Source organism: Atractosteus spatula, chromosome 9, assembly GCF_055471065.1.
Source record: "Atractosteus spatula isolate fAtrSpa1 chromosome 9, fAtrSpa1.hap1, whole genome shotgun sequence".
Lineage (NCBI taxonomy): Eukaryota > Metazoa > Chordata > Actinopteri > Semionotiformes > Lepisosteidae > Atractosteus > Atractosteus spatula.
In genome coordinates this window covers 15601531-15626408 of record NC_142714.1, presented here as the reverse complement: position 1 = coordinate 15626408, position 24878 = coordinate 15601531, and the positions used below count along the sequence as shown (strand labels likewise).

Genomic DNA, 24878 nt, shown 5'->3' with positions numbered 1-24878 from the left:
CATTAAAATACATTTAATGGCTAAAACAAACTAATTGCTATATCGTCTATCACTGGATGATAGAGCTCTTTTTAAATCTTTCGTGTGCTTCTTTCCTAGCAGCTATTAGAAGCAGCGAATAAATCTATTATTCGTATTTGACGTCTCTGGATATTTATGCAACACAAATATTCAGCAGTTTATTTTCAAGTCATCAATACAAAATTCATTTAACTCACAGCATTGGTCATTTCTGTTTTTATGTATAAGCTGAGTGTCTACATTTCTATGAGAAAGAGGCATATTGTAGTTCGTAAACGATCTGCAACTCGGGTCAGCCGATCAATAACACTGGGGACAAAAGTTACATTTACAAAGCAATAACGACGTACCAGCCGCAAAGCTATTGACTCAAAACGCAACTGTGAGTGCGGAGGCGGGGAGTTGTTAAAATGCTGTACAAAAATAAAACGAAAAAATACAGTGTGGGAAAGCATAACGGCATAACTGCCTTCAAGCATTAAATTCAGTTCGTGAAGTCACAGAGAACACCGACTTCAATGAAATATTACACTAATACACGTGTTCCTTCTCCAGTGTCGTGTTTTACCTTTTTAATGATCGGTTATTAACATCCTTTGTTTACCTTAATTCTCAAATAGCACAGAACCTGTTTCATGCGAGCCAACAGTACTACCACATTACAATACTGGACACACTTCTGTGCTCAGCGCAAAGCAGCAAAGCCGCCAGAGTAATTGATACGCAGGGAAGTCAATCACGTGCTCCAGGACGCCACGCAGCGTCAGAGATGGACCAATAGGAGACGAAGGGCGGGGCTGACGAACATCACGTGGTTGCAGCGTTGTGGCAGGTAAAACAGGAAAAGCGAATGTTGCTGTCTTTTGAATATTTTTTTATTAATGTTATTTGGTAATTTTAAAGTTCTGATCAATGGACTTTACTTTCTTTGTTATAGTTTGGACAGCCTTTGAGTGGATTGTATCTTTTTAGATGTGTATTTTAGAGGGGCTTTATGAAAACAGGATCATTGATTAAAATCCTTAAATACAACTGGTAGATACTTCATGATTACGATTGAAATATTCACAGTGGTTGAAATTTAGTTAAAATAGGTAGCTATAGTATGTGAACCACTATAACTGTTCGTTTAATATATTTTAATAAACATCTGCTTATCCTTTCATATTGATTTTGATAGGAGTACAGCTGCCCTTTGTTAGTTTTGCTGTAATGAGTATTTCATCTTATTACGATTTGAATTGAATGTTGTTTTGGACGATACTGGCAACAAAAATAGCAGTAATTTAAGTGATGTGAAGTGATTGCGGTACGCTTACGTAGTTAACGGTGTTTTCTGTGAACACATACCACTGGGACTTCATTAACACACTGTCAGCTCAAAATGTAAACCTTTACGCCATAAACCTGAAGTGTACTATGTCCGATATCGGTGGCATATGTACCGATTGAAATTTACGTTATTGTGTTATCTTTTATCCTAGAATAGGCTTCCATCACTTATCCATTTATTGTATGATTGTATGAAGCTATTAGTTGCTCAGATACTTTCATTTGCTTTATAAGGGAATTAGTCAAGAGATACGTCAACTGAGGAAAAAAAATTCTCATCTACAAAGAAGAAACTTGGGACTCAGAATCTCAGAAACAGAATCTCATTTTAAGGGATAGGTACGTGCAAATACACCATGAATTACATGCATATTGATGGTCTTGTCTCTAACGGACTGCTAGCGTTCACTGACGGTCAACGCCATAGACGTTCAGTAATTTAAACAAAATTACGTTTAATCAAAACCGTAGTATTTATTTCAATTTTTTTTTACCAGCACCAGCTGGCTATATGTATTCAGTGATTTACCTGCATATTTCATAATGAAACAATCGAGTTATGAATCCAAACCTTTACCCTACTAATGAGGTTAGAATTTGTTTAAATTATACCCGTCTAAGATAAGAAAACATCAAATCAGTAACAGGGTTTTTGATACAAGTATTGAGCAATTTCCTTTTTTTCTTGAATATTCCACGTACATTGTCTGGTTGCACCTTACTGTTTCTTGATGGAGCTAATTTATGTACAATTATCTTCATCAAATAATTCTTGTTGCTTGATGAATGGAAATATGTAAATCTGTTGCAAGAATATATCAGAATTGTGAAATGGTGCAAATTTTAACAGCTTCAGGATGGGCTTTTTGAAAACTCCCAAGATTCCTGCAGCCTGCCACCTGGAGCCTATCCTGTAAGCATAGATGGTATGCCCAGTGGAGAAACCCTGGACAGCACGGCAGTCTTTCACAGAGCACAGTGACACATGTTAGAGACACCAGTGATTAGTATTGTCACGAGGTGGTGTATGGAACCTGAAATACCTGGAGAAGTATTCACCACTGTGAATACAGGGAAAACATGAAAGGGGCACCTTTCATAAGGTGATGGGAGCACTAACTGTTATGCTCTTGTCAATCAATCAATCAAAGTTTCTTTATTTAATGCACAACAATACAGCATGCAGCAGTAGTTGCTGGCAATTAAATGTCTTTTCTATGAGCTCACTGTGGGGGGAGGGGGGGGGGGGTAAAAATCGCAAAATTAAAGTTACAAAATAAGGTTACATAATGATAGATAATAGTGCAATAGAAATAAACTCAGACAAAACTCTATAAATAGAGCTGCTATGTGTCCAGAGTGTATGCAATACATTATGTCCAAGTAGTGCAGTATGCTGAATACAATGAAAACTGTATGTCCATGTAGCCATTATGGGTGATTTGCTGAAGGAACTGCAGCTTGGCTATTTAGCAGTCTTATTGCCTGGAGGTAGAAGCTGTTCCGTAATCTGTTGGACTTTGACCAAATGCTTCGATACCGTTTACCGGACGGTAGGAGAGAAAACAGTTTATGACTGGGGTCCTTGAGAATGGACCTGGACTGGAGCAGTTCCCATACCAGGCAGTGATGCAACCAGTCAGGATACTCTCAATAGTGCACCTGTAGAAGCTGGCCTGGATATGTGACAGCATGCCAAACTTCTTTAGCCCGCGGAGAAAGAACAGGCGCTGTAGTGCTGTTTTGACCACGATGTTGGTGCGGTGGGTCCAGATTAAGTGATGTTAACTCCCAGGAACTTAAAACTGCTGACCCTCTCCACTGCACTTCCATTGATATAAATAGGTGTGTGACCTGCTCCCTGATGTTTCCTATAATCCACGATCCTCTCCTTAGTCTTACTAATGTTCAAAGAGAGGTCGTTTTCCTGGCACCATGCTGCCAGGGTTTCAACCTTCTCCCTGTACGCAGACTCTTCACCATCTGTGATCAGGCCGATGACTGTTATATCGTCCGCAAACTTAATAATGGAGTTTGAGTTATGCCTGGCGACACAATCATGAGTAAATAAGGAGTAGAGGACAGGGCTAAGCACACAGCCTTGGTGGGCTCCAGTGTTTAGAGTCGGGGTAGAGGATATGTGCCCACCCTCACCACCTGCGGACGTTCTGTCAAGAAGTCCAGGATCCAGTTACAAGGGGAGGTGTTCAGTCTCAGGTCCTGGAGCTTGATGACAAGCTTTGAGGGCACTATGGTATTGAATGCTGAGCTGTAATCAACAAAGAGCATTCTCACATATCTTCCTTTCTTATCCAGGTGTGAGAGGGCAGTATTAAGGGCAGTGGCAATAGCATTCTCTGTTGGATCTGTTCTGGCGATACTCAAATTGCAGTGGGTCTAGGGTGTCGGGCAGTGAGGAGGTGATGTATGCTTTGACCAACTGCTCGAAGCACTTCATGATAACTGATGTGAGTGCAACGGAGTGGTAGTCATTCAGGCAGCTGACTCTGGGTTTCTCAGGGACAGGGACGATGGTGGTTTTCTGAAAGCAGGAAGGAACTGTAGACTGAGCTAGAGAAAGATTGAATATGTCCAAGAAGGCATCTGTCAGCTGGTCTGCACATGCCTTCAGAACACAGCCAGGGATAGCATCAGGGCCCGGAGCCTTGTGTGGATTGGTCTTTTTAATAACTTTACACATATCCGCTTTGGATATGATCAGTGGGTGCGCCCTGGATTTCTGGAGTCCTCCTGGCTGGATCGGCGTCACTGACATCAAACTGAGCATAGAATCAGTTTAGAATTTAGATAGATAGATAGATAGATACTTTATTGATCCCGTGAGGGAAATTGCAGTGCAACAGCAGCTTAACACACACAACACAGCCACAATGTAACGAATTATATAATAATAGTACAATACATACAATACAATACAAGAGTTACTCACAGTCCAGACGCACAAGAACAAACTAGAACAGAACAGTACACAGAAAATCATATCACACTCATATCACACATATGGATATAAATATAGATGTAACTGTAGATATAAATATAAATGTATTGCACAGGTCCCTGGCATATATTGCACAGAAAGTGGTTGTAAACGGGAAAAAGAAAAAGAAAAAGAAGAAGAAGAGAACAGATGTAGCAGTAGATGTGTAGATGCGTTTAATCCAGATACAGGTCACTGTCGATGTTGCCTCTGCCAAGACGCAAGGTGGATGCGTTGTACAGTCTTATGGCAGACGGCAAGAATGACCTCCTGTAGCGCTCCCTGTTGCACCGTGGATGAATCAGTCTATTGCTGTACGTGCTCTTCATTCCTGCAAGCCTGTCATAGAGGGGATGGGAGAAGTTGTCCATGATGGCCTCTAGTTTGGACATCATTCTCCTCTCAGCCACTACCTCCAAGGAGTCCAGGTCAGACCCAATGACAGAGCTTGCTCTCCTGATGAGCTTGTTCAGCCTTTTGGAATCTACTGCTCTAATCCCCGAGCCCCAGCACACCACTGCGTAGAAAATGGCACTCGCTACCACCGACTGATAGAACATGTGTAGCATCTTACTACACACATTGAAGGACCTGAGCCTCCTCAAGAAGTAGAGTCGGCTCTGTCCCTTCTTATAGATGGCCTCGGTGTTCTTAGACCATTCCAGTCTATCGTCGATGTGCACTCCCAGGTACTTGTACGAGTCCACCATCTCCACGCCACTCCCATGGATGTAGACAGGAGTAGGTTTGACCTTTTTCCTCCTGAAATCTACCACCAGTTCCTTTGTCTTTGTAACATTCAGTTCCAAGTGGTTTACCCCACACCACTCCACAAAGCTGCTGACCAGTCCTCTGTACTCCTCCTCCTGCTCACCCTTGATACATCCCACAATTGCAGAGTCATCTGAGAACTTCTGCAGGTGGCATGACTCTGAGTTGTACTTAAAGTCCGAAGTATAGAGGGTGAAGAGGAATGGAGAAAGAACTGTCCCTTGAGGTGCCCCTGTGTTACTCACTACCTGTTCAGACACACAGTTCTGAAGTCTCACAGACTGTGGTCTGCCTGTCAGGTAGTCAGTGATCCACGAGGTCATTTTGTGTTTTTTATTTGTCCTTTTGCAAAAGTTTAAAAAACTCCACATTATTTTTGGTGTCTGAAGGAGAACAGAGGGCAGCACTGTGGCACAGTAGTTGGCATTGCTCTCCTGCAGCGCTGGGGGCCCTGGGTTTAAATTCCAGCCCCGGGGTGATGTCTGCGGGGAGTTTGTCTGCTCCCCCTGCGTTTACGTGGGTTTCCTCTGAGTGCTTCGGTTTCTTCTCACACTCTACAAACATACTGCTGGGTTCATTGGCTTCTGGTATAGTTTGGCCAGATGTGAGCATGTGTCCGTGTGTGGGCCCTGCGATGGACTGGTGTCCAGGGTGTACCCTGGTTTGTATCCGTTTGTTTGCTGGGATAGGTCCTGGCTCACCCACGACCCCTGAATTGGATCAGAGTAACAGAGTAACACTTCCAAAAGACTACTGTATCTTTTAGGCTTCTTTGTATGGTTACATACCTAACCCTAATCCTTATCCCATTGTCATCAGAATACAGGGATGAAGAAGGGGAATTGGCGGGACAGGGGGGCTGATCGCAGGAGACATCATAACCCAGGATGGCAAAGGGACCACTCTAGCCACAGATCTCAAGAGCAAAGGTATACCTTCTAAACCCTTGTGTTTGCACTAGACAGCTCTGTTTGTCTTGTGTCATATACCCTAGGTTCTCAGAATACACCCTAGAGAGCACTTCCCATAACAGGGTCCTGATGTGATATTCGCTTTACTAGACTGGTTTGCAGCAGATATAGTCTTCATTTGCACACAAAAAGAGAGAATTCTGTAGAAATGACAAAAGTTAAATCCCTTAGTCTTTTGATGAAGGAGTACATCACTGTCTCTGTGTTTTTGATTTACATTAATTTAGAAGATGTGGAAAAACAAATAAAAACAAAAACTCTCCATTACCAAGGAGATATATATATATATTTTGTTTTGACTCATTTCCAGTCTGCATTCTTCAAATCTTACACCGGACAAAAAGACAATCTGAAAGATAATCCAGTATTTTGAAGCGTGATAGTGATGAAATAGCAATGATATTTCAGATTTCCGCTGAGCACGTGAGTTGCTAATAAAAGCTTTAGTCACAGGTCCTATACAATTTCAAAATTTCCACTAGTGAGTTGCAGGTGCACGGTGCAGATAAGCAAGCTGTGATATCTGCGTGTATTTCTAAACTTCCTGTTTATTCAGTTAGGTCTATGTCGGAGCCACAGGATTGGCTATTGTTTTGTAGCTGCAGCTTGTACAGTAGTAGCTTTTACACTGTTTGTGAAGAGCAGCACTTAAAGACCATCATGAGCACTGTGTGAATAGACCTGTTTGAATAGGCTGATGGCTCCCAAGACAGAAAAGTACTGCCTGTGCTGGGCCCTCCTATGATTAAAGGTTTGCAGAAGTCAAGCAAAGCCAGAATTGGGGGGAAACGTATCTCAAATGGTGTGAAAGGACCATCTAAGTGGATATACTGTAATGATTGGTTTAGACTGAGATAGTGCTATATAATGTAGCGGGGGCTTGGTCCTTGGTGCGTGTGTGTTCCCTTGCTGAAGCTAACCCTTTTTTTGGCACCAAGTCATTTCATTTCCTGTGACCTAGAAACTCTCAAATGAAATCAGTTACTCAAAATAACAATATCATGACAGAAAACCTGGACTTGAAATCTGATATTGTACTAGAAAACAAATTTTAAGGTGCAGCAACAGTGCTACATTCCTTGAGATTTTACACTGTATGAATGTTATTGCCATGTGTGTAATTAGTGCAGATGATTATAGGGAAATTAAACAAATATGAGTCTTATCTGTCTTTGTAATAGTATAGATTCACATTGGGTTTCTTGTTCTATGAAGAGCATTTTGGTTTGGCTTAAGTGTTTATTTGACTGCCTAATCCCCTTTTTCTACAGTAGTATTGTGCATTTTTATCAAGGTCCTTAATACTTTTTTAGAACCATGCCTAAATTTGTGATGAAACCTGAAAAAGGCTCAACATTGTGCTTCTTCTTTTCAGTGTGCAATTAACCTTTACGTCCCATGTCTCCGTAACAGCTCCATCGATTTTAAGGGAGTCAAGATATTGGAGTATATACTACTTGGAGAACGTTGTTTGTATTCGATTACCACTACTCTGAGAAGCTTTCCACGCTAGTCCTTCCATTTATCTCCCGATATCATCCAACTGAAACCTGAATCCATTTTTATTCTTCATTTTTGAAAAACATTTTAGATAAATTAGTGTTACAGACAGGGCATCGTATATTAAAATGTTTGCACTCACAGGCTTTCATTCACTCGCTTCTCTTTCCTGTCCACAGGTACGGGAGCAGTGTTCCTGGGACTTCTCGGAATGTGCAGGCTCCTCCAGCAGACTCGACAAGCTCATCTTCCAGAGCCTCTGCCCCAGGTCAGTTGCTGCTTAATGGCTTCTGCCATTTGCTGTGTGTGAAGATGTTTCTGGCTGGACAGTTTTGCTGGTGGTGGCTCCTGGCTGTAAGGAACCTGCAAACACGGGTAGCTGACCGTTCGTTCTTAAGATCAGTGCAGCGCTGTGCGCTTGGGGAGAGATACACTGGATGTACACAACGGTCTGCTCACTCCAGCAAAAAACCCACCTGTTTTTTCATTTTTAATTAACATGTATAGCAAATAAAAATATAGATATTCTATTTTTCTAGCATCCTTTTGGGGGTTCCGGAAAGACACTCAACCTGGAAGTATTTCAAATTGTATTTCCTCCTCCAGATCTGCCTGGTTTTTACTTTGACCCAGAGAAGAACCGCTATTTCCGCCTTCTGCCAGGGCATAACAACTGCAACCCCCTGACCAGGGAAGGGCTGCAGAAGGAGCAGCAGGAAAGCCAACGAGTCAGGCTGCTGAGGGAGGATGAACAACCCAGGAAGGTGAGCTCAGAGTGGGGCCAGAATTGGACAAGGTCCCCCACAAGACCTGGGGAGCTGTGCCAGTTCTCCCGTTTTTGTGTTAATCTTGCTGTTTTTCTGTAGTCTGGAAATTTGTGTATCTGATTTAAGGGATATACAAGCCACTAAAAATCTGCTTGGTACTATTCTAACAACTAGACAAATGTAGGATGCCTCTATTTTTGTATTGGTAAAGTTTCTTGACTGAAACGTGTTATACAATATATTGAAATGTAAGAACTGTTGCTGTGGAGCAAAAAATGTTTCTTAACTTTAAACGACAATTAATACTGCATTCCTGAAGTAAATTGTTGGTATCCTGCAAATTTGTCAGGACATGGCTCAGAAGACAATTACGTTTTTATGATGTGTAACAGAAGATGCCACTGTTACAGCAAGTGTGACTGTTGAGACATTTAACTGAACTTCATGCTTACTTTGTTCATATTAACTGGCTGAAATCGTGTCAATAGACACATTTCTCCAGCATAATAAACATGCTGTCATCTTTTCTTAATTACCCAGCTGTTAACCCGCCCAGTAATTGCTTCTCACTTTTTCATTTTGCTTAGGCAGCTCTGAGATGTATAAAATTTCCTCATTAGACCTTTAATTCAGTACTGCCACCTGTGGTGTAATTGAGCCACTCCCTTAGTAGGTTTTAAGTCTTTGGTTCACTTTTGTCTCTTTTGTGGTAAATCACTGATCTTTATGCTCGGAGGATCTCTATTTGGGAGAAATATAAAAAAAAACAGTTTTCTGTATATTGAAAGAATGTTCTAGGATTCTGCATGTGTAGGAGCAAATCTTCCTCTGCAAACTGCACTATCTTCAAGAACTCTAGTTTGTATTGCTTTTTTTTGGTGAAAGCAGGAAGCACTGGAAATCTTTCAGGATTTTCAGACTGCATAGGTTTTTGTTCTTCGTTTAAGGCTCCTGCTACAGAGACGTTAGAAATGTACAAGTGGAATACAATGCAATCCTGGCAATACATCAGAAAATACTTTGTCAAGAGCAGCAAAAGAGTGCTATTGTTCTGTTTTGGTTTTGCTTTATTTTAAGGCTTGTTCTTTGTTTACTTTAAATTTGCAAACCCTCTAATTATTTTCATGTTTAATCCAGTTCAATTCCAGTACATTAGTAAACCAGTATAATTTATTATCACTCTTGTTTCACACATCCTTTTCTCTACTACTGTGGTGAACAAGAGCTTTCAGATTTGATTGTTACAATATAAAACAATTATTCTTACAGCGTTTATGTTGCATTCAATTATAGAAATGCCTTTCTTTATGCAACCCCAGATTCAAGTGTTTCCACATTGTGGTCTTATTCTTGAAGAGTAATGTTTGTCGTTATTCCTTTTTTGTCTCCCTTCCTCTAGAAGTCCCCCCGAGTTGGTTTAAATTCAACATTACTTTTTCAAAAAAGACACATGGGATTAGTTGCAGAGAACTCATACTGCAGGTACAACATGGCAATAATTATTTTCGTTGTTATCGGTGTGTTTAATTTTTAACAGGGAATCTTTGAAAGCAGTCAATTAGTACATAAGAAAGGGTTACAAACAGGGAGGCCGTGTGGCCCATCTGCCTTGTTGGTAGGTAGTAGGCGATTGATTTGAAGATCTCATCCTACATTTCTTGGAGGGAGTCTCATTGTGTCATCTTTAACAACATGGTTGAATAGTGTGTTCCAGGCTCCCACAATAAATTGTATAAGGAACTGCTTCCTGTTCTCAGTCTTACACTACCTTGCAAAAGGATTCAAACAGGACACCTGTGGAGTCCTATTTTCTGAAATCCCAGACCGATGCATACACATTTTTAAACGTTTTGTTCAAATCTTGAACGATCAAACTGTATACTTCTAAGAGTAGGATAAGTTACAGGTAATGTCTACAAAAACTTTAGAGTAACAAAATATTTTGATTGCTTAAATATTTGTAGCTCGTTAATGTAATTTAGTGCACCTTAATTTAGGTTTGCCACAGCTAAGGATTTTGAATGTGAGGAATAGGTTGTGTTTATTTATTACAGATATTAATGGCTACTTCAAAGTGTCATGAATACAAGTTTTAAAGCACCAAAATGTGAAAACTGTGCAAGCGTCTGAGTACTTTTGCAAGGCACTGTGAATGTACTTCCCCTTAAATTTAGTATTTTTTTATGCATGAAGTAGCATGGCAGCATTTACAATATATTGCCACTGTGGATGCACTGGTTTTACCAGTGCAGATTATATATTAGACTTCACCTAGTTCATTTCCAGAAGAGTTAAAAAGGTTAGATATGTGTTTTGTGACAGTACAGTTGGCGTGTTAGTTTCTGGAAGGGAGCTCCAAATTAAAAAGTATTGCTGGAGGCTCAAGCTGTCTTTGTGACTCCAGGCTGATCCACGAGCTGAAGGTGACCAGTATGCGGAGACACAAGTTAGAGGTGCAGAGCTCCGACTCCACCAGCCCTAATACTGACAACTTCAAGCTCATCGTGGTGAGTCACAAGTACCATCTTTTACCCACGATTTTCAGACACAACAAGTAAACTTTGTTATTTAGTGAATAAATCTTTTCTAGAATGCCAGTCACAAGTTATTTTACTGTATATGTTTTATACTCATCTACATGGACGTGCAAAATGTTAGTCATCTATGCTTAACACCATGATAGCACAAAGAGAACTTGTGCATGCATTCCTGAAATACACCCTACGTTGACATTCACTAGACACAAAGTGTGCACTGCCCAGTGCCTTACAGAGGAGTTGGCATCAGCGGAACAGGTCTCATATCTCTACTAACATCACTGCAGGCGCCCACGCACGCTCCTTGGAGTTGCCACAGGTCAAGGAAAGCGTTGCACACCTTATCTTGGCTGTCCTCGGCCCTGTTATGCGCTGCTGCTCAAGAAATGTCTGTCCTATTAGTACAATGACATGGACCCGGCTAAACCTGGTGGCATCAGGCCTACAGCTCTCAACCTGAACTCTGAGTGATTCATTTGAACTCTGGTTGATTAATTTAAAGCCTTGATGTCAACAGTATCGTGTTCTTTTCGAGAAGCTATTCAAATAAATTTGTTGTCTCTATGAATAAATTCCCTCCCTTAGGCGGACTCTGCCTGTGAGCGTGTCTTCACCGTGAATGACGTTGAGCACGGAGGCTGCAAGTACGGGATCATGAACTTCAGAGGCTGCAGCAAGGGCTCTCTCTCCGTGGAGATGTGCGACAACCTCTACTTCACCAACCGCAAGGTAGTGCCTCTGTATCTGGAGCAGAACCTGCTCACCTTCATCTTAAAGAGGCCGTGGACCTGTAAATACCAGCTGTCCACAGTAGGCATATATGAAAAGCCTCTGTGGTGGAAGAATTGTAGTGTGAGGAAAAAAAAGCTTCAGAAAAGTAATATTATTTATAAATATGTGTTACTAATGGTTGGCACGATTTCACAGTGGTTAGCTTTGCTGCCTCGCAGTGCTGGGGTCCAGGGTTCAATTCCTGAGGTGCTGTTTGTGTGGAGTTTTCATGTTCTTCTCATCTTCTTGTCAGTTTCCTCCCACAGTACAAAGACGTGCTGGTAGGTTCATTGGCTTATGTAAAGTGGCCCTGGTGTGAGAGTGTGCATGTCTGTGTGTTTCTCCTGCAGTGGACTGGTGTTCTGTTAAGGTTGTATCTCTCTTTGCGCCCAGTGCTTCCTGAGATAGGCTCTGGGCCACCATAACCTTGAATTAGATAAGCGGTTACTGTAGGTGATGTGATATAATCGATATCTAATCCTGAATTTGGGAAAAAATTTGTCCACATCCCCAGTCGCTCTGTTCATAAATGTGAATGCATTAATCCAGCAAATTGTAGAATTGAAGAAAAAGTACTCCCTTGGGCTTGTAAGACAGGGTGTCCTAAGTATGATCTTGGGGGTAACAGCCCAGCAGATTCTGTGATTCTCCTTAAATAATAAACAACTTCAGATCCATGCAGGAGGTTTCAATTGTTCCAAATTAAGCTTTCATTACAGTACACCACTTTGTGTTTTCACCTCTTTCTGTGTTCTTGTGCTATCAGCGATTTAATAAGATAAACAGAATCTGCTGGACTGCTGCTGTTAAGGAGCAGATCTGGGGAGCCCTGGTCTGTGATTTATAAAAATGAACCAATGACTGAAGATGACAGCAGCTTTAGTTAGCAATGACAAGTGTGCTGATGCATTGCACCTTCTGCTCTGTGTTTCAGGTGAATTCCATCTGCTGGGCATCTGTCACCCACTCTGACTCTCATGTCCTGTATCCTTTGGCCCACTTTAATGTATCACTGCAATATAAGATGCCAAAATATGACTTACTTATTGCTTATTGTATGTAAACAACTTTTAAAACTACTACTATGAGTACACTCACAGCATAGTAAGTTTACATTACAACACATCAGCTATAGAAAAAAAGGTTTAAATGGACTCACATTCTCAAAGAAATAACAATAGCCCTCTTAGCCATATTGAAGTACTTTCTTGTGAAAACGCTACTGTGTATTCTCAACTCTGGATGGGAGAAAGATAATTTATCCTGTTACAACCATTGAAACTCATATCTAAGAAAATAAATAACTAGCTAAAAAATAATTTGTGAAGGGATTTTTTTCCATATGCTCACTACTTGAAGTGCTTACACTTGATACAAAATCTTTTAACAACCTTCAGATTCCCAGCTACTGCGTGATGTTTCAAGGCTTTTAATAGAGCTGCATCCTCTTTATTAAGTGTGCAGCTAAAGGTGTTTAAGGTTTGTCCTTTATAATTCTGTCTCTGGACTCTGGAGTGTGCTTGGAAATAGTCTGACACTTTTTAATAAATGTATAAGTGATGATTCACTTGACAGACTCTTATTCAATGTCACAGTGACCAACTAGTCATCAGGTACATTCCAGGGCTTAAGGGAATGTCCAGAGGGCAGAAGTGGAAATGTAGTGGAAGTCAATTAAAACTGAGAAACGTGGGGACTTCTTTACCCAAAGGGGTTGTAGCAGTATGGAAACAAATTACCCAACCATGTTGTTTAAGATGATATCCTGACTTCTTTCAAGAAAAAGTCTATGGGATCCTTGGATAAATTAACATCTAACTAGGTGGGCTGAGTAGCCTCCTGTTATTTGTAATGTTTCATATGTTACTCTTTTATGTATAGCCCTTTCATACCTAATTTTAGAAAAATCTTGTTTTCTATAAAGATAATATTTTCACATTTCCCAAAGTTTTGGTAGACATGATTAGCAGATTTATGTAGTAAAAGGTGTAAAAAGCTTAATGTTGTGTATTACACTGGAAGAGCAAACACAATTGATACAATTCTTAGTATTTAGGTCCTGTATTGCAATGAGAAGTGATTCGGTCTGTCTTGATTTTTACAAAAGTTCATTTTTTTTCTTGACAGACTTTCACAGCCTTTGTCTTGTAGGTATTGCACAGACCCCAGGCTGTGTAAGCCTGCTACCAGCATCCTTATTCAGCAATTCAAACCCAGGTGAGAGCAGCTGACAGTGTGCTTTACACCATTGTGTCACTAGCTTTGTCCCCAGGCCAAATCATGTACTGTAATACACTAATCCTTCCCAAAAACAGAGCTGTCAACTAAACAATCTTTCAGAATGATTATATCATATCGTTAAATATGCATTATTTATCCTTAAGGATGTGAATCTTGCCTGAATGCTTCTCTGATTGGCATATATGTTAACTACACTGGGTATAAAATTGTTTTTAATGTGTTCTCTTCCAACACTCCCATTCATTTGTTGATAGTAATGCTGCAGTTTTACATCTTTCTCAAGACTGTTTAATGCATTACTCTTAACCTGTTGTTAAGAGAATCCCTCTGAAGATTTACAAGTCTAATTAACACTCTATGTACAGTATAGACACCCTGTTCTGCTTCTTAAGAGAGTCAAGGATACTCCGATTAAGAGGACTGAGGTTGTATTGAGCAGGCGGTTTTGGGGTTGTCCTGTTTTTTAGGTTCTTATCAGACCTTGTAGTCAGTTGATGACATGCTGGAGTCTAAAGCGGTGCCTCAATTACTCAGCATGGCAGGGCAATCAGTCTCTTTGTTAGTTTCATCAATAGTTCTCCTCTGCAGTCACAGCCAAGGTTAATTCTGTCTATTAGTCTTCTTTTGGAAAGCATTAAAATTTATTTTTACAGGTCTTTTGAGTCAATGGGTAAGGAAATAGTCCTTTCTAGGCAGTGTTTTAACAGCATTTTTGTTCCTTGTGAAATCTCTCCTTCATTATATTTGAGAATGCTGTTAGTACTGCAGGCTGTTGTGTATTGCTTGGCCTATTGTATCTGATACTGTCATTTATTCCTTAGTCTTACTAACGTACTATTGCAAATTTGTGGCAGTTGACTCAGTAGTGGTCAGATCCTATATTTTGCCCGTAGGCTAACTCGAGTGAAAGAAATGTCCTTGTGTCTGATTCCCATTTATCAGGTTGCAAAACTGACCATCAAAATCATGACACTTTGTTTTATGTGATTTTAAATGTATCCTAATATAGTATAACTGATATCATATCCTTTGCCTTTGACATGGAGGTTTTTGTATATTGTTCTGTCCACATTTCCCCTGGTTTTTGTGGTCTTATGAGAAATTGAAATAGTCATCACAAAATTACAGCAAAATTGTGCTTTTGTAAACACAATTTGTTGCCGTTTTAAAATGAAAAATGAAGTCACCTTTTTTTTTTTAGGAAAATGTTTATAGTATGTACACTTTTGTAGGAAATGCCAATCTTCTTCTTTGGGAATGCTTGAATTTCGCCGCACCAGACTAGTGCCCTAATCATTTGTTTTTTGGCTTTTTTTACCTTTACAGTCCTCAATGTCTTTTACTTCCCCTCTCACTCTCTCTTTTTTAGACCAACCAGGAATGCTGTGCAGTTTTAAAATTTCAACAGCCTGGTCATGTGCTTGGTGTCTGAACCCCCAAGCAGATAAGAACTTCAGCACAGGTACCCATCCTTGTTCTGTTCAGCCTAATACTGCCTGCTGACTTACTGTGGCTTATGAACAGTATTTCTGACTGGAGACACTGTTTTTCAGGTTTATCACGGCGTGTTATTGTGACAGATGCCGTGACTGGCCGTAGACAGACATATGGTATCAGCAGTGATGTGCTGGCACAGCAGTTTGCTCTGCGGGTGAGTAAGAGCAAATCCAGTTTCCCATTTTAACCTTGAAAATGGGATTTTCACATTCATATTAAGTGGCCAGTTTCCCCATTGTGTAGTTACACACATTTTTTGCCACAACAGTAAAGAGTGACAAGTTGTGAATTATTGTCGTAGGAGCGGTTAGCCTTATTTAGTGAAAATTGGTCAAATGGTCCAGGATCTTTCCCTTCAGAATTATGTCATATGAAGTTGAATTCCTCTTTGTCCTGAAGGTGGGAACTGCCGACCAATATTTTCACAAAACATCCAAGGTAGCACTCTGACCTCTCTTACAGTTTCTCTTTTTCTAACATGGGGGACACCATTTTTCACCAGCCCTGGTCCAAACACAAATTGTTCCGTAAGCCACCTCTAATTCTGCCTAATGAACTGAACTGCTTCTTTAAAGGTGCGCTGTTGTATGGCTGATATCACTGGTTATGTTCCTTGAGAGTATTCAGGCCACTTAACATTCCTCTAGTGGTGTAGCTATGTAGGTCAGAAACAGGACTTACACTGCTCTCTGGTGGCCATTTATTGTAGGTACAACTTGCCTTGCTTGGACCAGTGCTGCACTACTCTTCTTGGCTTTCCCCAGCCAGCATGGCACATATTCTCACAACCCAGGCATCCATAGTCCATTTCACAACAAGACAGTCCTTCTTAAAAAGGCAGTCTGTCCTTTCAACCTCCTGTGACAGGAGCACAGAGGTGACGTAGGAGTTGACTATGGTGACTTATTTATTCAGACAAGACAGGGTTAGTGAAGAGAGCCAACTTCAGATCTGTGAATGCCACGTCACTTTTTCCAATACGTTGGTGGCTGCCTTTTTCATGACTTCAGGGGCACTGCCCGCTCTGTGAACCAGGTAATACGCAATCAAACTAAGAAAGGACCTCATTTGCTTCTTGTTATGGGGCTGAGGTCACTTTCTGCTGGTGGCCACTTTGTCCAGCTGAGTCTTCATCCAGCCACATCCCCAAAACTTTTGATGTGCATGAACCTAGTCTTTTTCTTTAAGGGGTCAACTGTAAGGCTAGAGTTGCTGGCACTGTCCAACATGACCTACTCATATACAGTAGGTGTGTCATCCAGTATTTGCTAAAAATGCCAGTATCATCCAGATATATCCACGAGAATGTAGGATCTTATCCATCATACACTAAAATATCACAGGCACACTGTAGAGACCAAAGAGCAGCACAAGAAAGTGGTACAGATACGATACTGCTGGTTTTGCTAAGGGCTATTATCTCTTAATTGATTGATTGATTAATTATCTCTTGATTAATTCATATAGACAGGTCATTGGATATTTGATAGGCATCAGATTTTGACACCTCATTTAGCCAGTGAAAGGCTTTATAGAACATCTTTTGTTCTGTCCAGCTTAGGGACAAATATTATGCAGCTGGACAACTCATAATATGGTAGCTTTTCTATATTACTTTTAGAGACAGCTATATTTTAACTTCAGATTGTTTAACCGCGGCACTCTATAGGGCAGAACATTCAATCACTATCACCCCAGAGAAAGTAATATTGTTGTGTTAGACATCCTGGGTTCTTCTGGGTAATTGTTATAGCCTTCTATGTTGCTAAGAGCTGGGTACATTTTAGATGATATATGAGTTCTGGCTTGTGTATATCAGGCTGCTGCGTTTTCAATTCAATTCATTCTATTATCTGCCAGCTTGTGAATAATCTTCTTTTTAATGTAGGAAGGAGGAAAATCATTCTGTCCTCCAGGTGGAATCATCTCCCCTGAACCTGCTGGTGGTAACTAACCTGCAGGTTCTGTTGTCCATATGTTCCTTTCTTATAGGAGCTATGCACACTACCTGGTCCTCGCTCATTTGAGATTTTGCCCTCATTAGTTCCTTGGCAATATCTAATATTCTGTTGCTCTGTTCAGGTCCAAAGAGACTGTCTTTTTCAGTCTCTGCTTGTGGTATGCTTTTTGTTCTTCACCTGCTTGGAATGGAGCCACAATACTTACACAGTGGACTGTTCTTCCAGCCATAACAGTCATCATTAAATATCCCAAACCGTTATTTTGTCTAACACGTGTTGCAGGTGAATCCATTCAGCCTTGCGATTGGCATGGCAGTTTCCAGCCCTCATCAGTGGTCTAATGTAGTTTGTTCCCTGCTGTAGTCGGTTCACCTCCTACTACGTGGACCACTGGGCCTGTAAGGCAGCATGGGTGGGCTGGAAGGTCTGGCTGGTGTCTTGCCACACCAACCTTCACCACTTCTTCTGTTCTGGAGACACAAAACGAAGACATAGATGGGTTTTAAATAAGCAGACACTAGGCGTCAGACTTTTCTTAATGTTGTGTTAAGTTAATGATGTTATTCTGTAGTAGACTCTGCCATTTCAGACTTATTTGGTAACAATAACTTCAACCCTCATACAATTTAAAAGGCATGTCACACCAAAGGGAGAGTAAAACAACACTATCATGATAAAAGCACTGTGAGACAAAATATAATGCAAAATTTAGAAAAGTGCCTTGAAGCAAATCAAACACATTGTATGAACACATTGAAATCACAGAAGAACTGCAGATGTGTAGTGCCTTTTTAACTTAAAGGGGAACTACAGTCCCAATTTCTCAGACCAGTTATTAAATCTCGGTAACAAAATAAATTACTTGACATTACAGAAAAAGTTTACAAAATCCAAATTAACCACAAAATTGGGAACTTTGTGAAAGTGCTGTAAGTCACCACCTTGTTGCAAATCCCTGGTCCCGCACAGGCGAGAGTGAGACTTCCCACGAGATGCAGCCCTTCCTGCTCACTAGTCACTGTAATGACTAATGTAATGTGATGTATGAGCGAATAAGTATAGGTTTTGCAGCAGACATTTCACCGCACGAATGTTCCAACGTGATCCGTGCAGAGTTAACATTAACAGTAGCATTTGTCGGCAAAACCGTCTTGAAATCAAGAACAATATTTCGATTTAATAATAAGCCTGCTTGTTTACAATAGGGCTGCAACTGTACGTTTTGTTGCCTCGCAGAATATGGTATTTCGTGATTTAAATTGGAGGTTTTACAAGTTACTGTGTACATTTGACTTTTATTGTGGACTGAAATGCACTCATCAATTTGAATGCTTTCTGACCCCAAAATATGAAAGTAGTGTTGCAGTTCTTCACTAAGTACTAAGTTGGGAATCTGCCAGAATTTAAAGAAGCTGCATGTCTCCTGTCCTTCACTTCTTCCCCCTCTCCAGGCCCCAGTGCTGTACAATGGCTGTCGCTCGGGCGAGATCTTCAGCATTGACTTGCGGCAGAGAGCACGGAGGGGAAACAGCTGGAAGGGGGGCCGCTTTTACCAAGAGTCTGCCATCACATCCGTCCGCATCCTGCATGACGAGAACTACCTCATTGCAGCCGACATGCTGGGCAAGGTGAGGATCTTCAGGGCTGCTCCCATCCGGGCCTGCGATGTCCAGAGCACAGTTTACTCTGTGTTGTATTTCTCTCTGCACCTCACGGGACACCATAGGACCATAGTCATGACCACGTTATGACTATGGTCTTCCTTCCAATCTTTTTCTGCTGCCTTCCAGTTTAGCAAAAGTTAAATGTTTTTAACTTCCTGGTGTCTTTTTATTCACTATTACAGATAGTGGACAAGAATAAAATTGAAACACCAGTATAAAGTCACTTGATACGGCATGGGCCACCACATGCAGCCAGTAGGACCTGTTTGTGCCATGGCATAGAGTCAGCCAACTGTACGTGTGCAGGAGGAATGCAGCACCAATTTTCCATATGAAAGCTAGACAAATCACTCCTGGTAGATGGAGCTGAAAAATGCCACCTCAGGTGTCGTTCCAGAATATCCCATAAATGCTTGATTGGATTCAGATCTGGTGACTGAGAAGAAGGCCATGACAAATTGATAACATTGTTGTCATGCTTATCAAATTATTGGGTTTTGTTCTCATCCTGGAAGACACCCGTCCAGGCAGGAAAGTGGGGCGAAAATGATCATTTAGTACCATTAAGTAGTGATTAGCATTCACCTTGCCTTTAAGGGGAGTGAGGGCCCTCAAACCATGTCAGGAGAAGGCACCCTGCAACATTACTGAACCACCATTCCCCCTCACTGCTGGAACCAAGCACTCAGGGCTGCAGAGTTCTTTAAGTTTGCACCACATATGACCATATCACATTTCTCAACTGCTTTGGAGTTCATTGTCTGAGCTAATTGCACCACTGGATTCGCAACTGATCTACAGTTGTTAACCTTTACTTGAATTTAGACTGCCTTGTAATTCAACTCTTTACACAGATATCACGATCCTGGGGTACAGTATGTGCTTTCACCTGCTGCTGCCCTGTCTTTCCCTCAGACACACCATTGCTAATGAAACATCTGCAAGCTGAGCGGTCTTTATTACTGAAGCTCCTGCCAAACTTGCCCCAACAATCACCCCTCTTTCCAAAGTCAGTGAAGTCTCCTCTTGCAGTCATGCTAGACATTACTAGAGGCAACCAGGCCTGCCCAGCATAAGTGATGTTTGTGTGGGAGACATAGTTTTAAATATCCTTAGTGTCCCTCATTTACCCAGGTGGCAACCTGTTTATGTCCACTATCTGTAGGACACTCTAAGTTAAAATAGGACTTTCAAGGTGGATAGAATGGTCTGCTCCATGTGGTGAAACATTGTAGTCATTTATTTAGTAAGGTTATTAGAAAAAAATGTTATCTTTAATCTCCAGCAAACTCAAGCAAAGGTTTGGCAAGATTCTGTTACTGAAAAAAAATCACTAAATTGCTAAATTAAAATGAAATCATTACTAAATTAAAGCACAATAATAAGAAGAAAATCCGATTACAGGATCTGTTAGAAACTACAGGAAGGTAGGGATTACCCACTCATTGTAATATGAGTTACAACACTTGTTCTTTTTGAAAATTCCAGTACCATTTATAAGTCCTGTAGGAACCATTGGGTTCAGTTCAAGTTACACGTGTGAATTTAATTTGCAGATTAAACTGTGGGATCTGAGGATGTCTAGAGCAGTACAGCAGTATGAAGGCCATTTCAACGAGCATGCCTACCTGCCTCTACATGTGAATGAGTCAGAGGGACTGCTGCTGGCAGGTGAGTCTTCAACTTTTCCACTGATGCCAGAACATTTAGCTTTGGAAGGTGCATGTTACAGTGTTTGTCCCAGGCAGTCTTTGCACCACATTTACCAAGAAACTAAAAATTTTGTTTAAACCTTCTTATTCTGGTATGGTTGGCTTGTACAGATTTCTGAGACATTTCAGAGTGGTGAAGAGTGTGATACTGGTGCAAAAGCTAATGAATCTGCCTCTTCGTTTCTTCAGTATTCTCACACATTATAAGCATGTACTGTCATGTTTATGTCCAGCACCAGACTGTTACTACAACCAGGCTTCATGCTCATTTTAATTTACAGCAGATTAAAGAATTGTACTGTTGCAAGATGATAATAATAATAATAATAATTGCTTACACTTATATAGCGCTTTTCTGGACACTCCACTCAAAGTGCTTTACAGGTAATGGGGACTCCCCTCCACCACCACCAATGTGCAGCATCCACCTGGATGATGCGACGGCAGCCATAGTGCGCCAGAACACTCACCACACATCAGCTATCAGTGGGGAGGAGAGCAGAGTAATGTAGCCAATTCATAGAGGGGGATTATTAGGAGGCCATGATTGGTAAGGGCCAATGGGATATTTGGCCAGGACGCCGGGGTTACACCCCTACTCTTTTCGAGAAACACCCTGGGATTTTTAATGACCACAGAGAGTCAGGACCTCGGTTTTACATCTCATCCGAAGGACGGCACCTGTTTACAGTAAAGTGTCCCCGTCACTATACTGGGGCATTAGGACCCACATGGACCGTAAGGTGAGCGCCCCCTGCTGGTCCCCACTAACACCTCTTCCAGCAGCAACCTTAGTTTTTCCCAGGAGGTCTCCCATCCAGGTACTGACCAGGCTCACACCTGCTTAGCTTCAGTGGGTTGCCAGTTGTGAGTTGCAGGGTGATATGGCTATCTGATAAGATATGTTTATTAATAATATCCGATAAATAGGAACAACGTTAAGGAACGTATCTAGGTCTGGTAATGTGGTGTTTTTTTAAGGTGCATGTGGTTTCATGAATGACCCGTTTTATTTTTTTTAATTTTACATCAGAAATGAGTTTTCCTTCTGCTAATAGACATCACTACTGTTACTCTCATTCCAGTGCTGGAGAAATAAGGATTGTTCATGTCATCCCACAAAAAAAACTTTCAGAGCCGTAGGCCTGTTTTCCCCCACAGAGGGGTCACTGTCTGACTTCACACCATCTAACTCTAGCAGGGCTCAACTAATTATGTTTTGTTCAAATCTTTTAACTGAAGTTTAACAAGGGAACAAGACATCAAAATATATATTTTTTTCCAAATTACAACTCATTTTGTGACAATACTAGGTGAATCCTATTTAAATTTGTTTTGATGACTAAGATCATACCTGGACCAACACTTTCTGGACCACAGGGCTGACAGTGAGCTCTGCTCAGAACAATAACCTTTACTTATTGAGCCTTACAGGGCCCCCTGGTGGCCAGATTGTTTTTCATCTAATTGTAGGAGACCAGGATCTACAGCACAGGAAAAAAGAGGGGAACATATCCGAAAAGAAGTCTGAATCCAGTGTGGAAGACTGTATTCTGCATTTTTTCAAAGACTGGCTTCATAGTGAAAGACGGGTGTCTCCTTAGTGTGGAGTACACCTTTGAAAAGTTAAGAACGGGGGTGTTGCATAGTCATTTTCACATTGTGTTTTGCTCTTCACAGTGGGTCAGGACTGCTACACCCGGCTCTGGAGCCTGGGGGACGGGCGGCTGCTCAGGTCGATCCCTTCCCCTCACCCTGCCGGGAAAGACTCTGTGCCCAGCGTGGTGTTCTCCTCGCAGCTCGGCGGGCGAAGCGGCCTCCCTGGGCTGCTCATGGCCGTGTGCCAAGACCTCTACTACTTCTCCTACAACTCAGACTATCAGGATGGCACTCTCTGTCCAGAGGGGGAATCTAATTAAAAAGAGAAATGTCACGTTGAAGTTTGCTTGTTTTTATAGGAGTGATACAGGGGCTCAAGTAATCAGGCTTGATCACTTCCCAAGAGCAGATCTCTAGGTCTTGGTTTCCAGGGGTGACAGTACAGAAGGAGTGATGGGTATTGAAGCTGGGACCCTGTATTTCTCCTCCCAGTCCATCTGCACCGTCCTGTAGATAACGTTCCCGATGAGGCACATTTTAATCCCTCCAGGACGTGCAATTTGATTTAGCGCTGTTTAAATTCTTAAATGTTGAAGCTCCATTTTTATATAAAAATAATTAGAAGTTACCGTTTGTCACATTTTGTAACTGGATCAAAAATTAAAACGAAGAATGATGGCAGAAAATTATTTTTTTACCTTCACATTAAAATAGTGTGTGTGATATGAAAAATAACTTAAAACCGTGCTGGTTAACGCTTTAGAGCAAAAAACAATGAATGAGGATTTTATTTACGATATTATAAACATTGCTCCAGCGTTTAATTTCAACCAACCTACTAAAGCCGCAACAGAGAAGGCTTAATTACTTCCTTGTATCAGATGGAAAGTTACATGCGCATCCTGTAGATTCCTCCTCTTTTTTTATATCATAGACGTTTGATGTGTGGTCCACTATAGGCAGCAGTATGCTTTAGTTTTGGGTAGAGCTCTGGGTACATCATAATTAAAATGTATTTAATTTGCATCTGACTGCACTGATGAGGGAAGCAGGAACTGCAGTCTCAGCTCTGCCTCAAGACGTCTGTCAAGGACCAGGTGCAGAGCAAATTGTTGATGCTGTCAGCTGTGAGCGACATACATCTACATAACAGAACAATACTGTAGGTACTGTACCCCAAACCTGGGAAGACTTTGTAATGCACATGGTAGATTAATATTACCAGATACCAGAGTCACACCTTAATATTCTTTTACTGTGTAATTCGCATCCTGGGCTTGAGGCTATGATATATATTTTTACAGTGGCTGAATGTAAAGGTACATTTTAAATATTTGAAAGCTGGAAAAATAAAGTGTAACAGAGTGTCAATCAAGAAGTTTTTATTTCACAGATCATCTCTCCACTATGGAGCCAAAGTGCTTTCCAGGCATGTTGCATCAGAGTGCAATACAAGCACAGCAGTTACTATCTCCAGTCTGTATTCAACAGGTTAAGGTGGAGAAGGGGATCATGATTTTTTTCAGTATAGGGAATTTTATCCATATTCAGTGTAAGAGTTATCAGATTATTACTATTTATGACTATGCATATTTGTTTCTGGTGTAAGAACTAGATGGCAACATTATACAATGTCAAATTTTGTATATTTTTAACTTAAAAAAGAAATTGTTCTATAATATGACAGTTCATATTAGAAAACATAATAAATGTGTTTTGTTTGTTGGCAATTACTTTTGCACACTTTGCCGATATTTTGTGTGAAAGACATTTGTTTCTCTCAAGAAATTGCTTGAAATTTAAGACAAGGTGTGTCCTTTCCCAGCCTATGAAAGGATTTTATGTTATGAATCAATATCTTGCATAGAAATGTTCATCAAGAAACACTTTTGAAAAATATCAGAAATATTTAATATTAGAAACAAAAATATCTGCAGGATAGAAGTTGCTGCTGTGGTGGAAGATATTGTAACCCCACATTTCTCAGTTATGAAAGAATAGATTAGCATGAGCTTTTCCACCACAGACCTCCACAGTTCCCTTGCTCCCAGCTATGTGGAACATGCTGCTTCAGAATGCTGTTTCACTACGCTGCATCCGCTTTTGAAAGTCAAGTAAACTGTTGACCTTTTGCGAAAGTAAGGCAAAAGCTGTTAATTCCAAGTGTACCCGCCTAATTTCAGAGGAAAATGAAAATGATCCAAAATGAATGGAGTAAAAATATGAATTCTTTACTACGGTTGTCAATAACTATGCCTTTTTTTAAAAAGACCAGTACCACAGCAGAGCTCTAATTAAACGTATGTCATAGGAAAAACCTTATGCCTGTAAGTATTTTAAAAATTTGATATATCAGGATGGCTGATGGCTCATCAGCTGCTCTTACTGAGTAATGAGCCCTCAAAGGGAGTGGAATTCCACACAGTGAAAAGGAGCTGGAGTGAAAGGCTCTGTGTGTGATTGGTCACTACCCTGGGCTAATTGTATGGCTTATAAGAACAGCCAGGAGAAAAATGCACCTTTTAAGTTTATAAAT

General features: G+C 40.9%; 1 protein-coding gene across 2 annotated transcripts; it reads left to right on the top strand.

Annotated features, from left to right (window-relative positions):
* Positions 1–829: 829 nt before the first annotated feature.
* Positions 830–24072, top strand: wdr21 (WD repeat domain 21). Of its 2 annotated transcripts, none has more exons than XM_088925076.1 (14): positions 830–853; positions 5942–6051; positions 7773–7861; positions 8200–8357; positions 9760–9842; positions 10765–10867; positions 11483–11626; positions 12603–12652; positions 13806–13885; positions 15279–15371; positions 15463–15560; positions 18819–18995; positions 20588–20702; positions 22424–24072. In XM_088925076.1, exons 2-14 carry the CDS (start codon positions 5951–5953, stop codon positions 22660–22662), a joined length of 1530 nt encoding a protein of 509 aa, XP_088781202.1. In that variant the 5' UTR covers positions 830–853; positions 5942–5950; the 3' UTR covers positions 22663–24072. The 2 variants fall into 2 exon arrangements, with proteins under 2 accessions (XP_088781202.1, XP_088781203.1); XM_088925077.1 differs by lacking the exon at positions 830–853 and adding an exon at positions 1619–1692.
* The last annotated feature ends 806 nt before the right edge of the window (positions 24073–24878 follow it).

Coding starts and splice junctions, on each gene's coding strand:
- wdr21 (XM_088925076.1), top strand. CDS start 5,951: ATGAAGAAGGGGAATTGGCGGGACAGGGGGGCTGATCGCAGGAGACAT. Junction 15,561..18,818: donor CACAGCAGTTTGCTCTGCGG/GTGAGTAAGAGC, acceptor CCCCCTCTCCAG/GCCCCAGTGCTGTACAATGG. Junction 20,703..22,423: donor AGAGGGACTGCTGCTGGCAG/GTGAGTCTTCAA, acceptor TGCTCTTCACAG/TGGGTCAGGACTGCTACACC.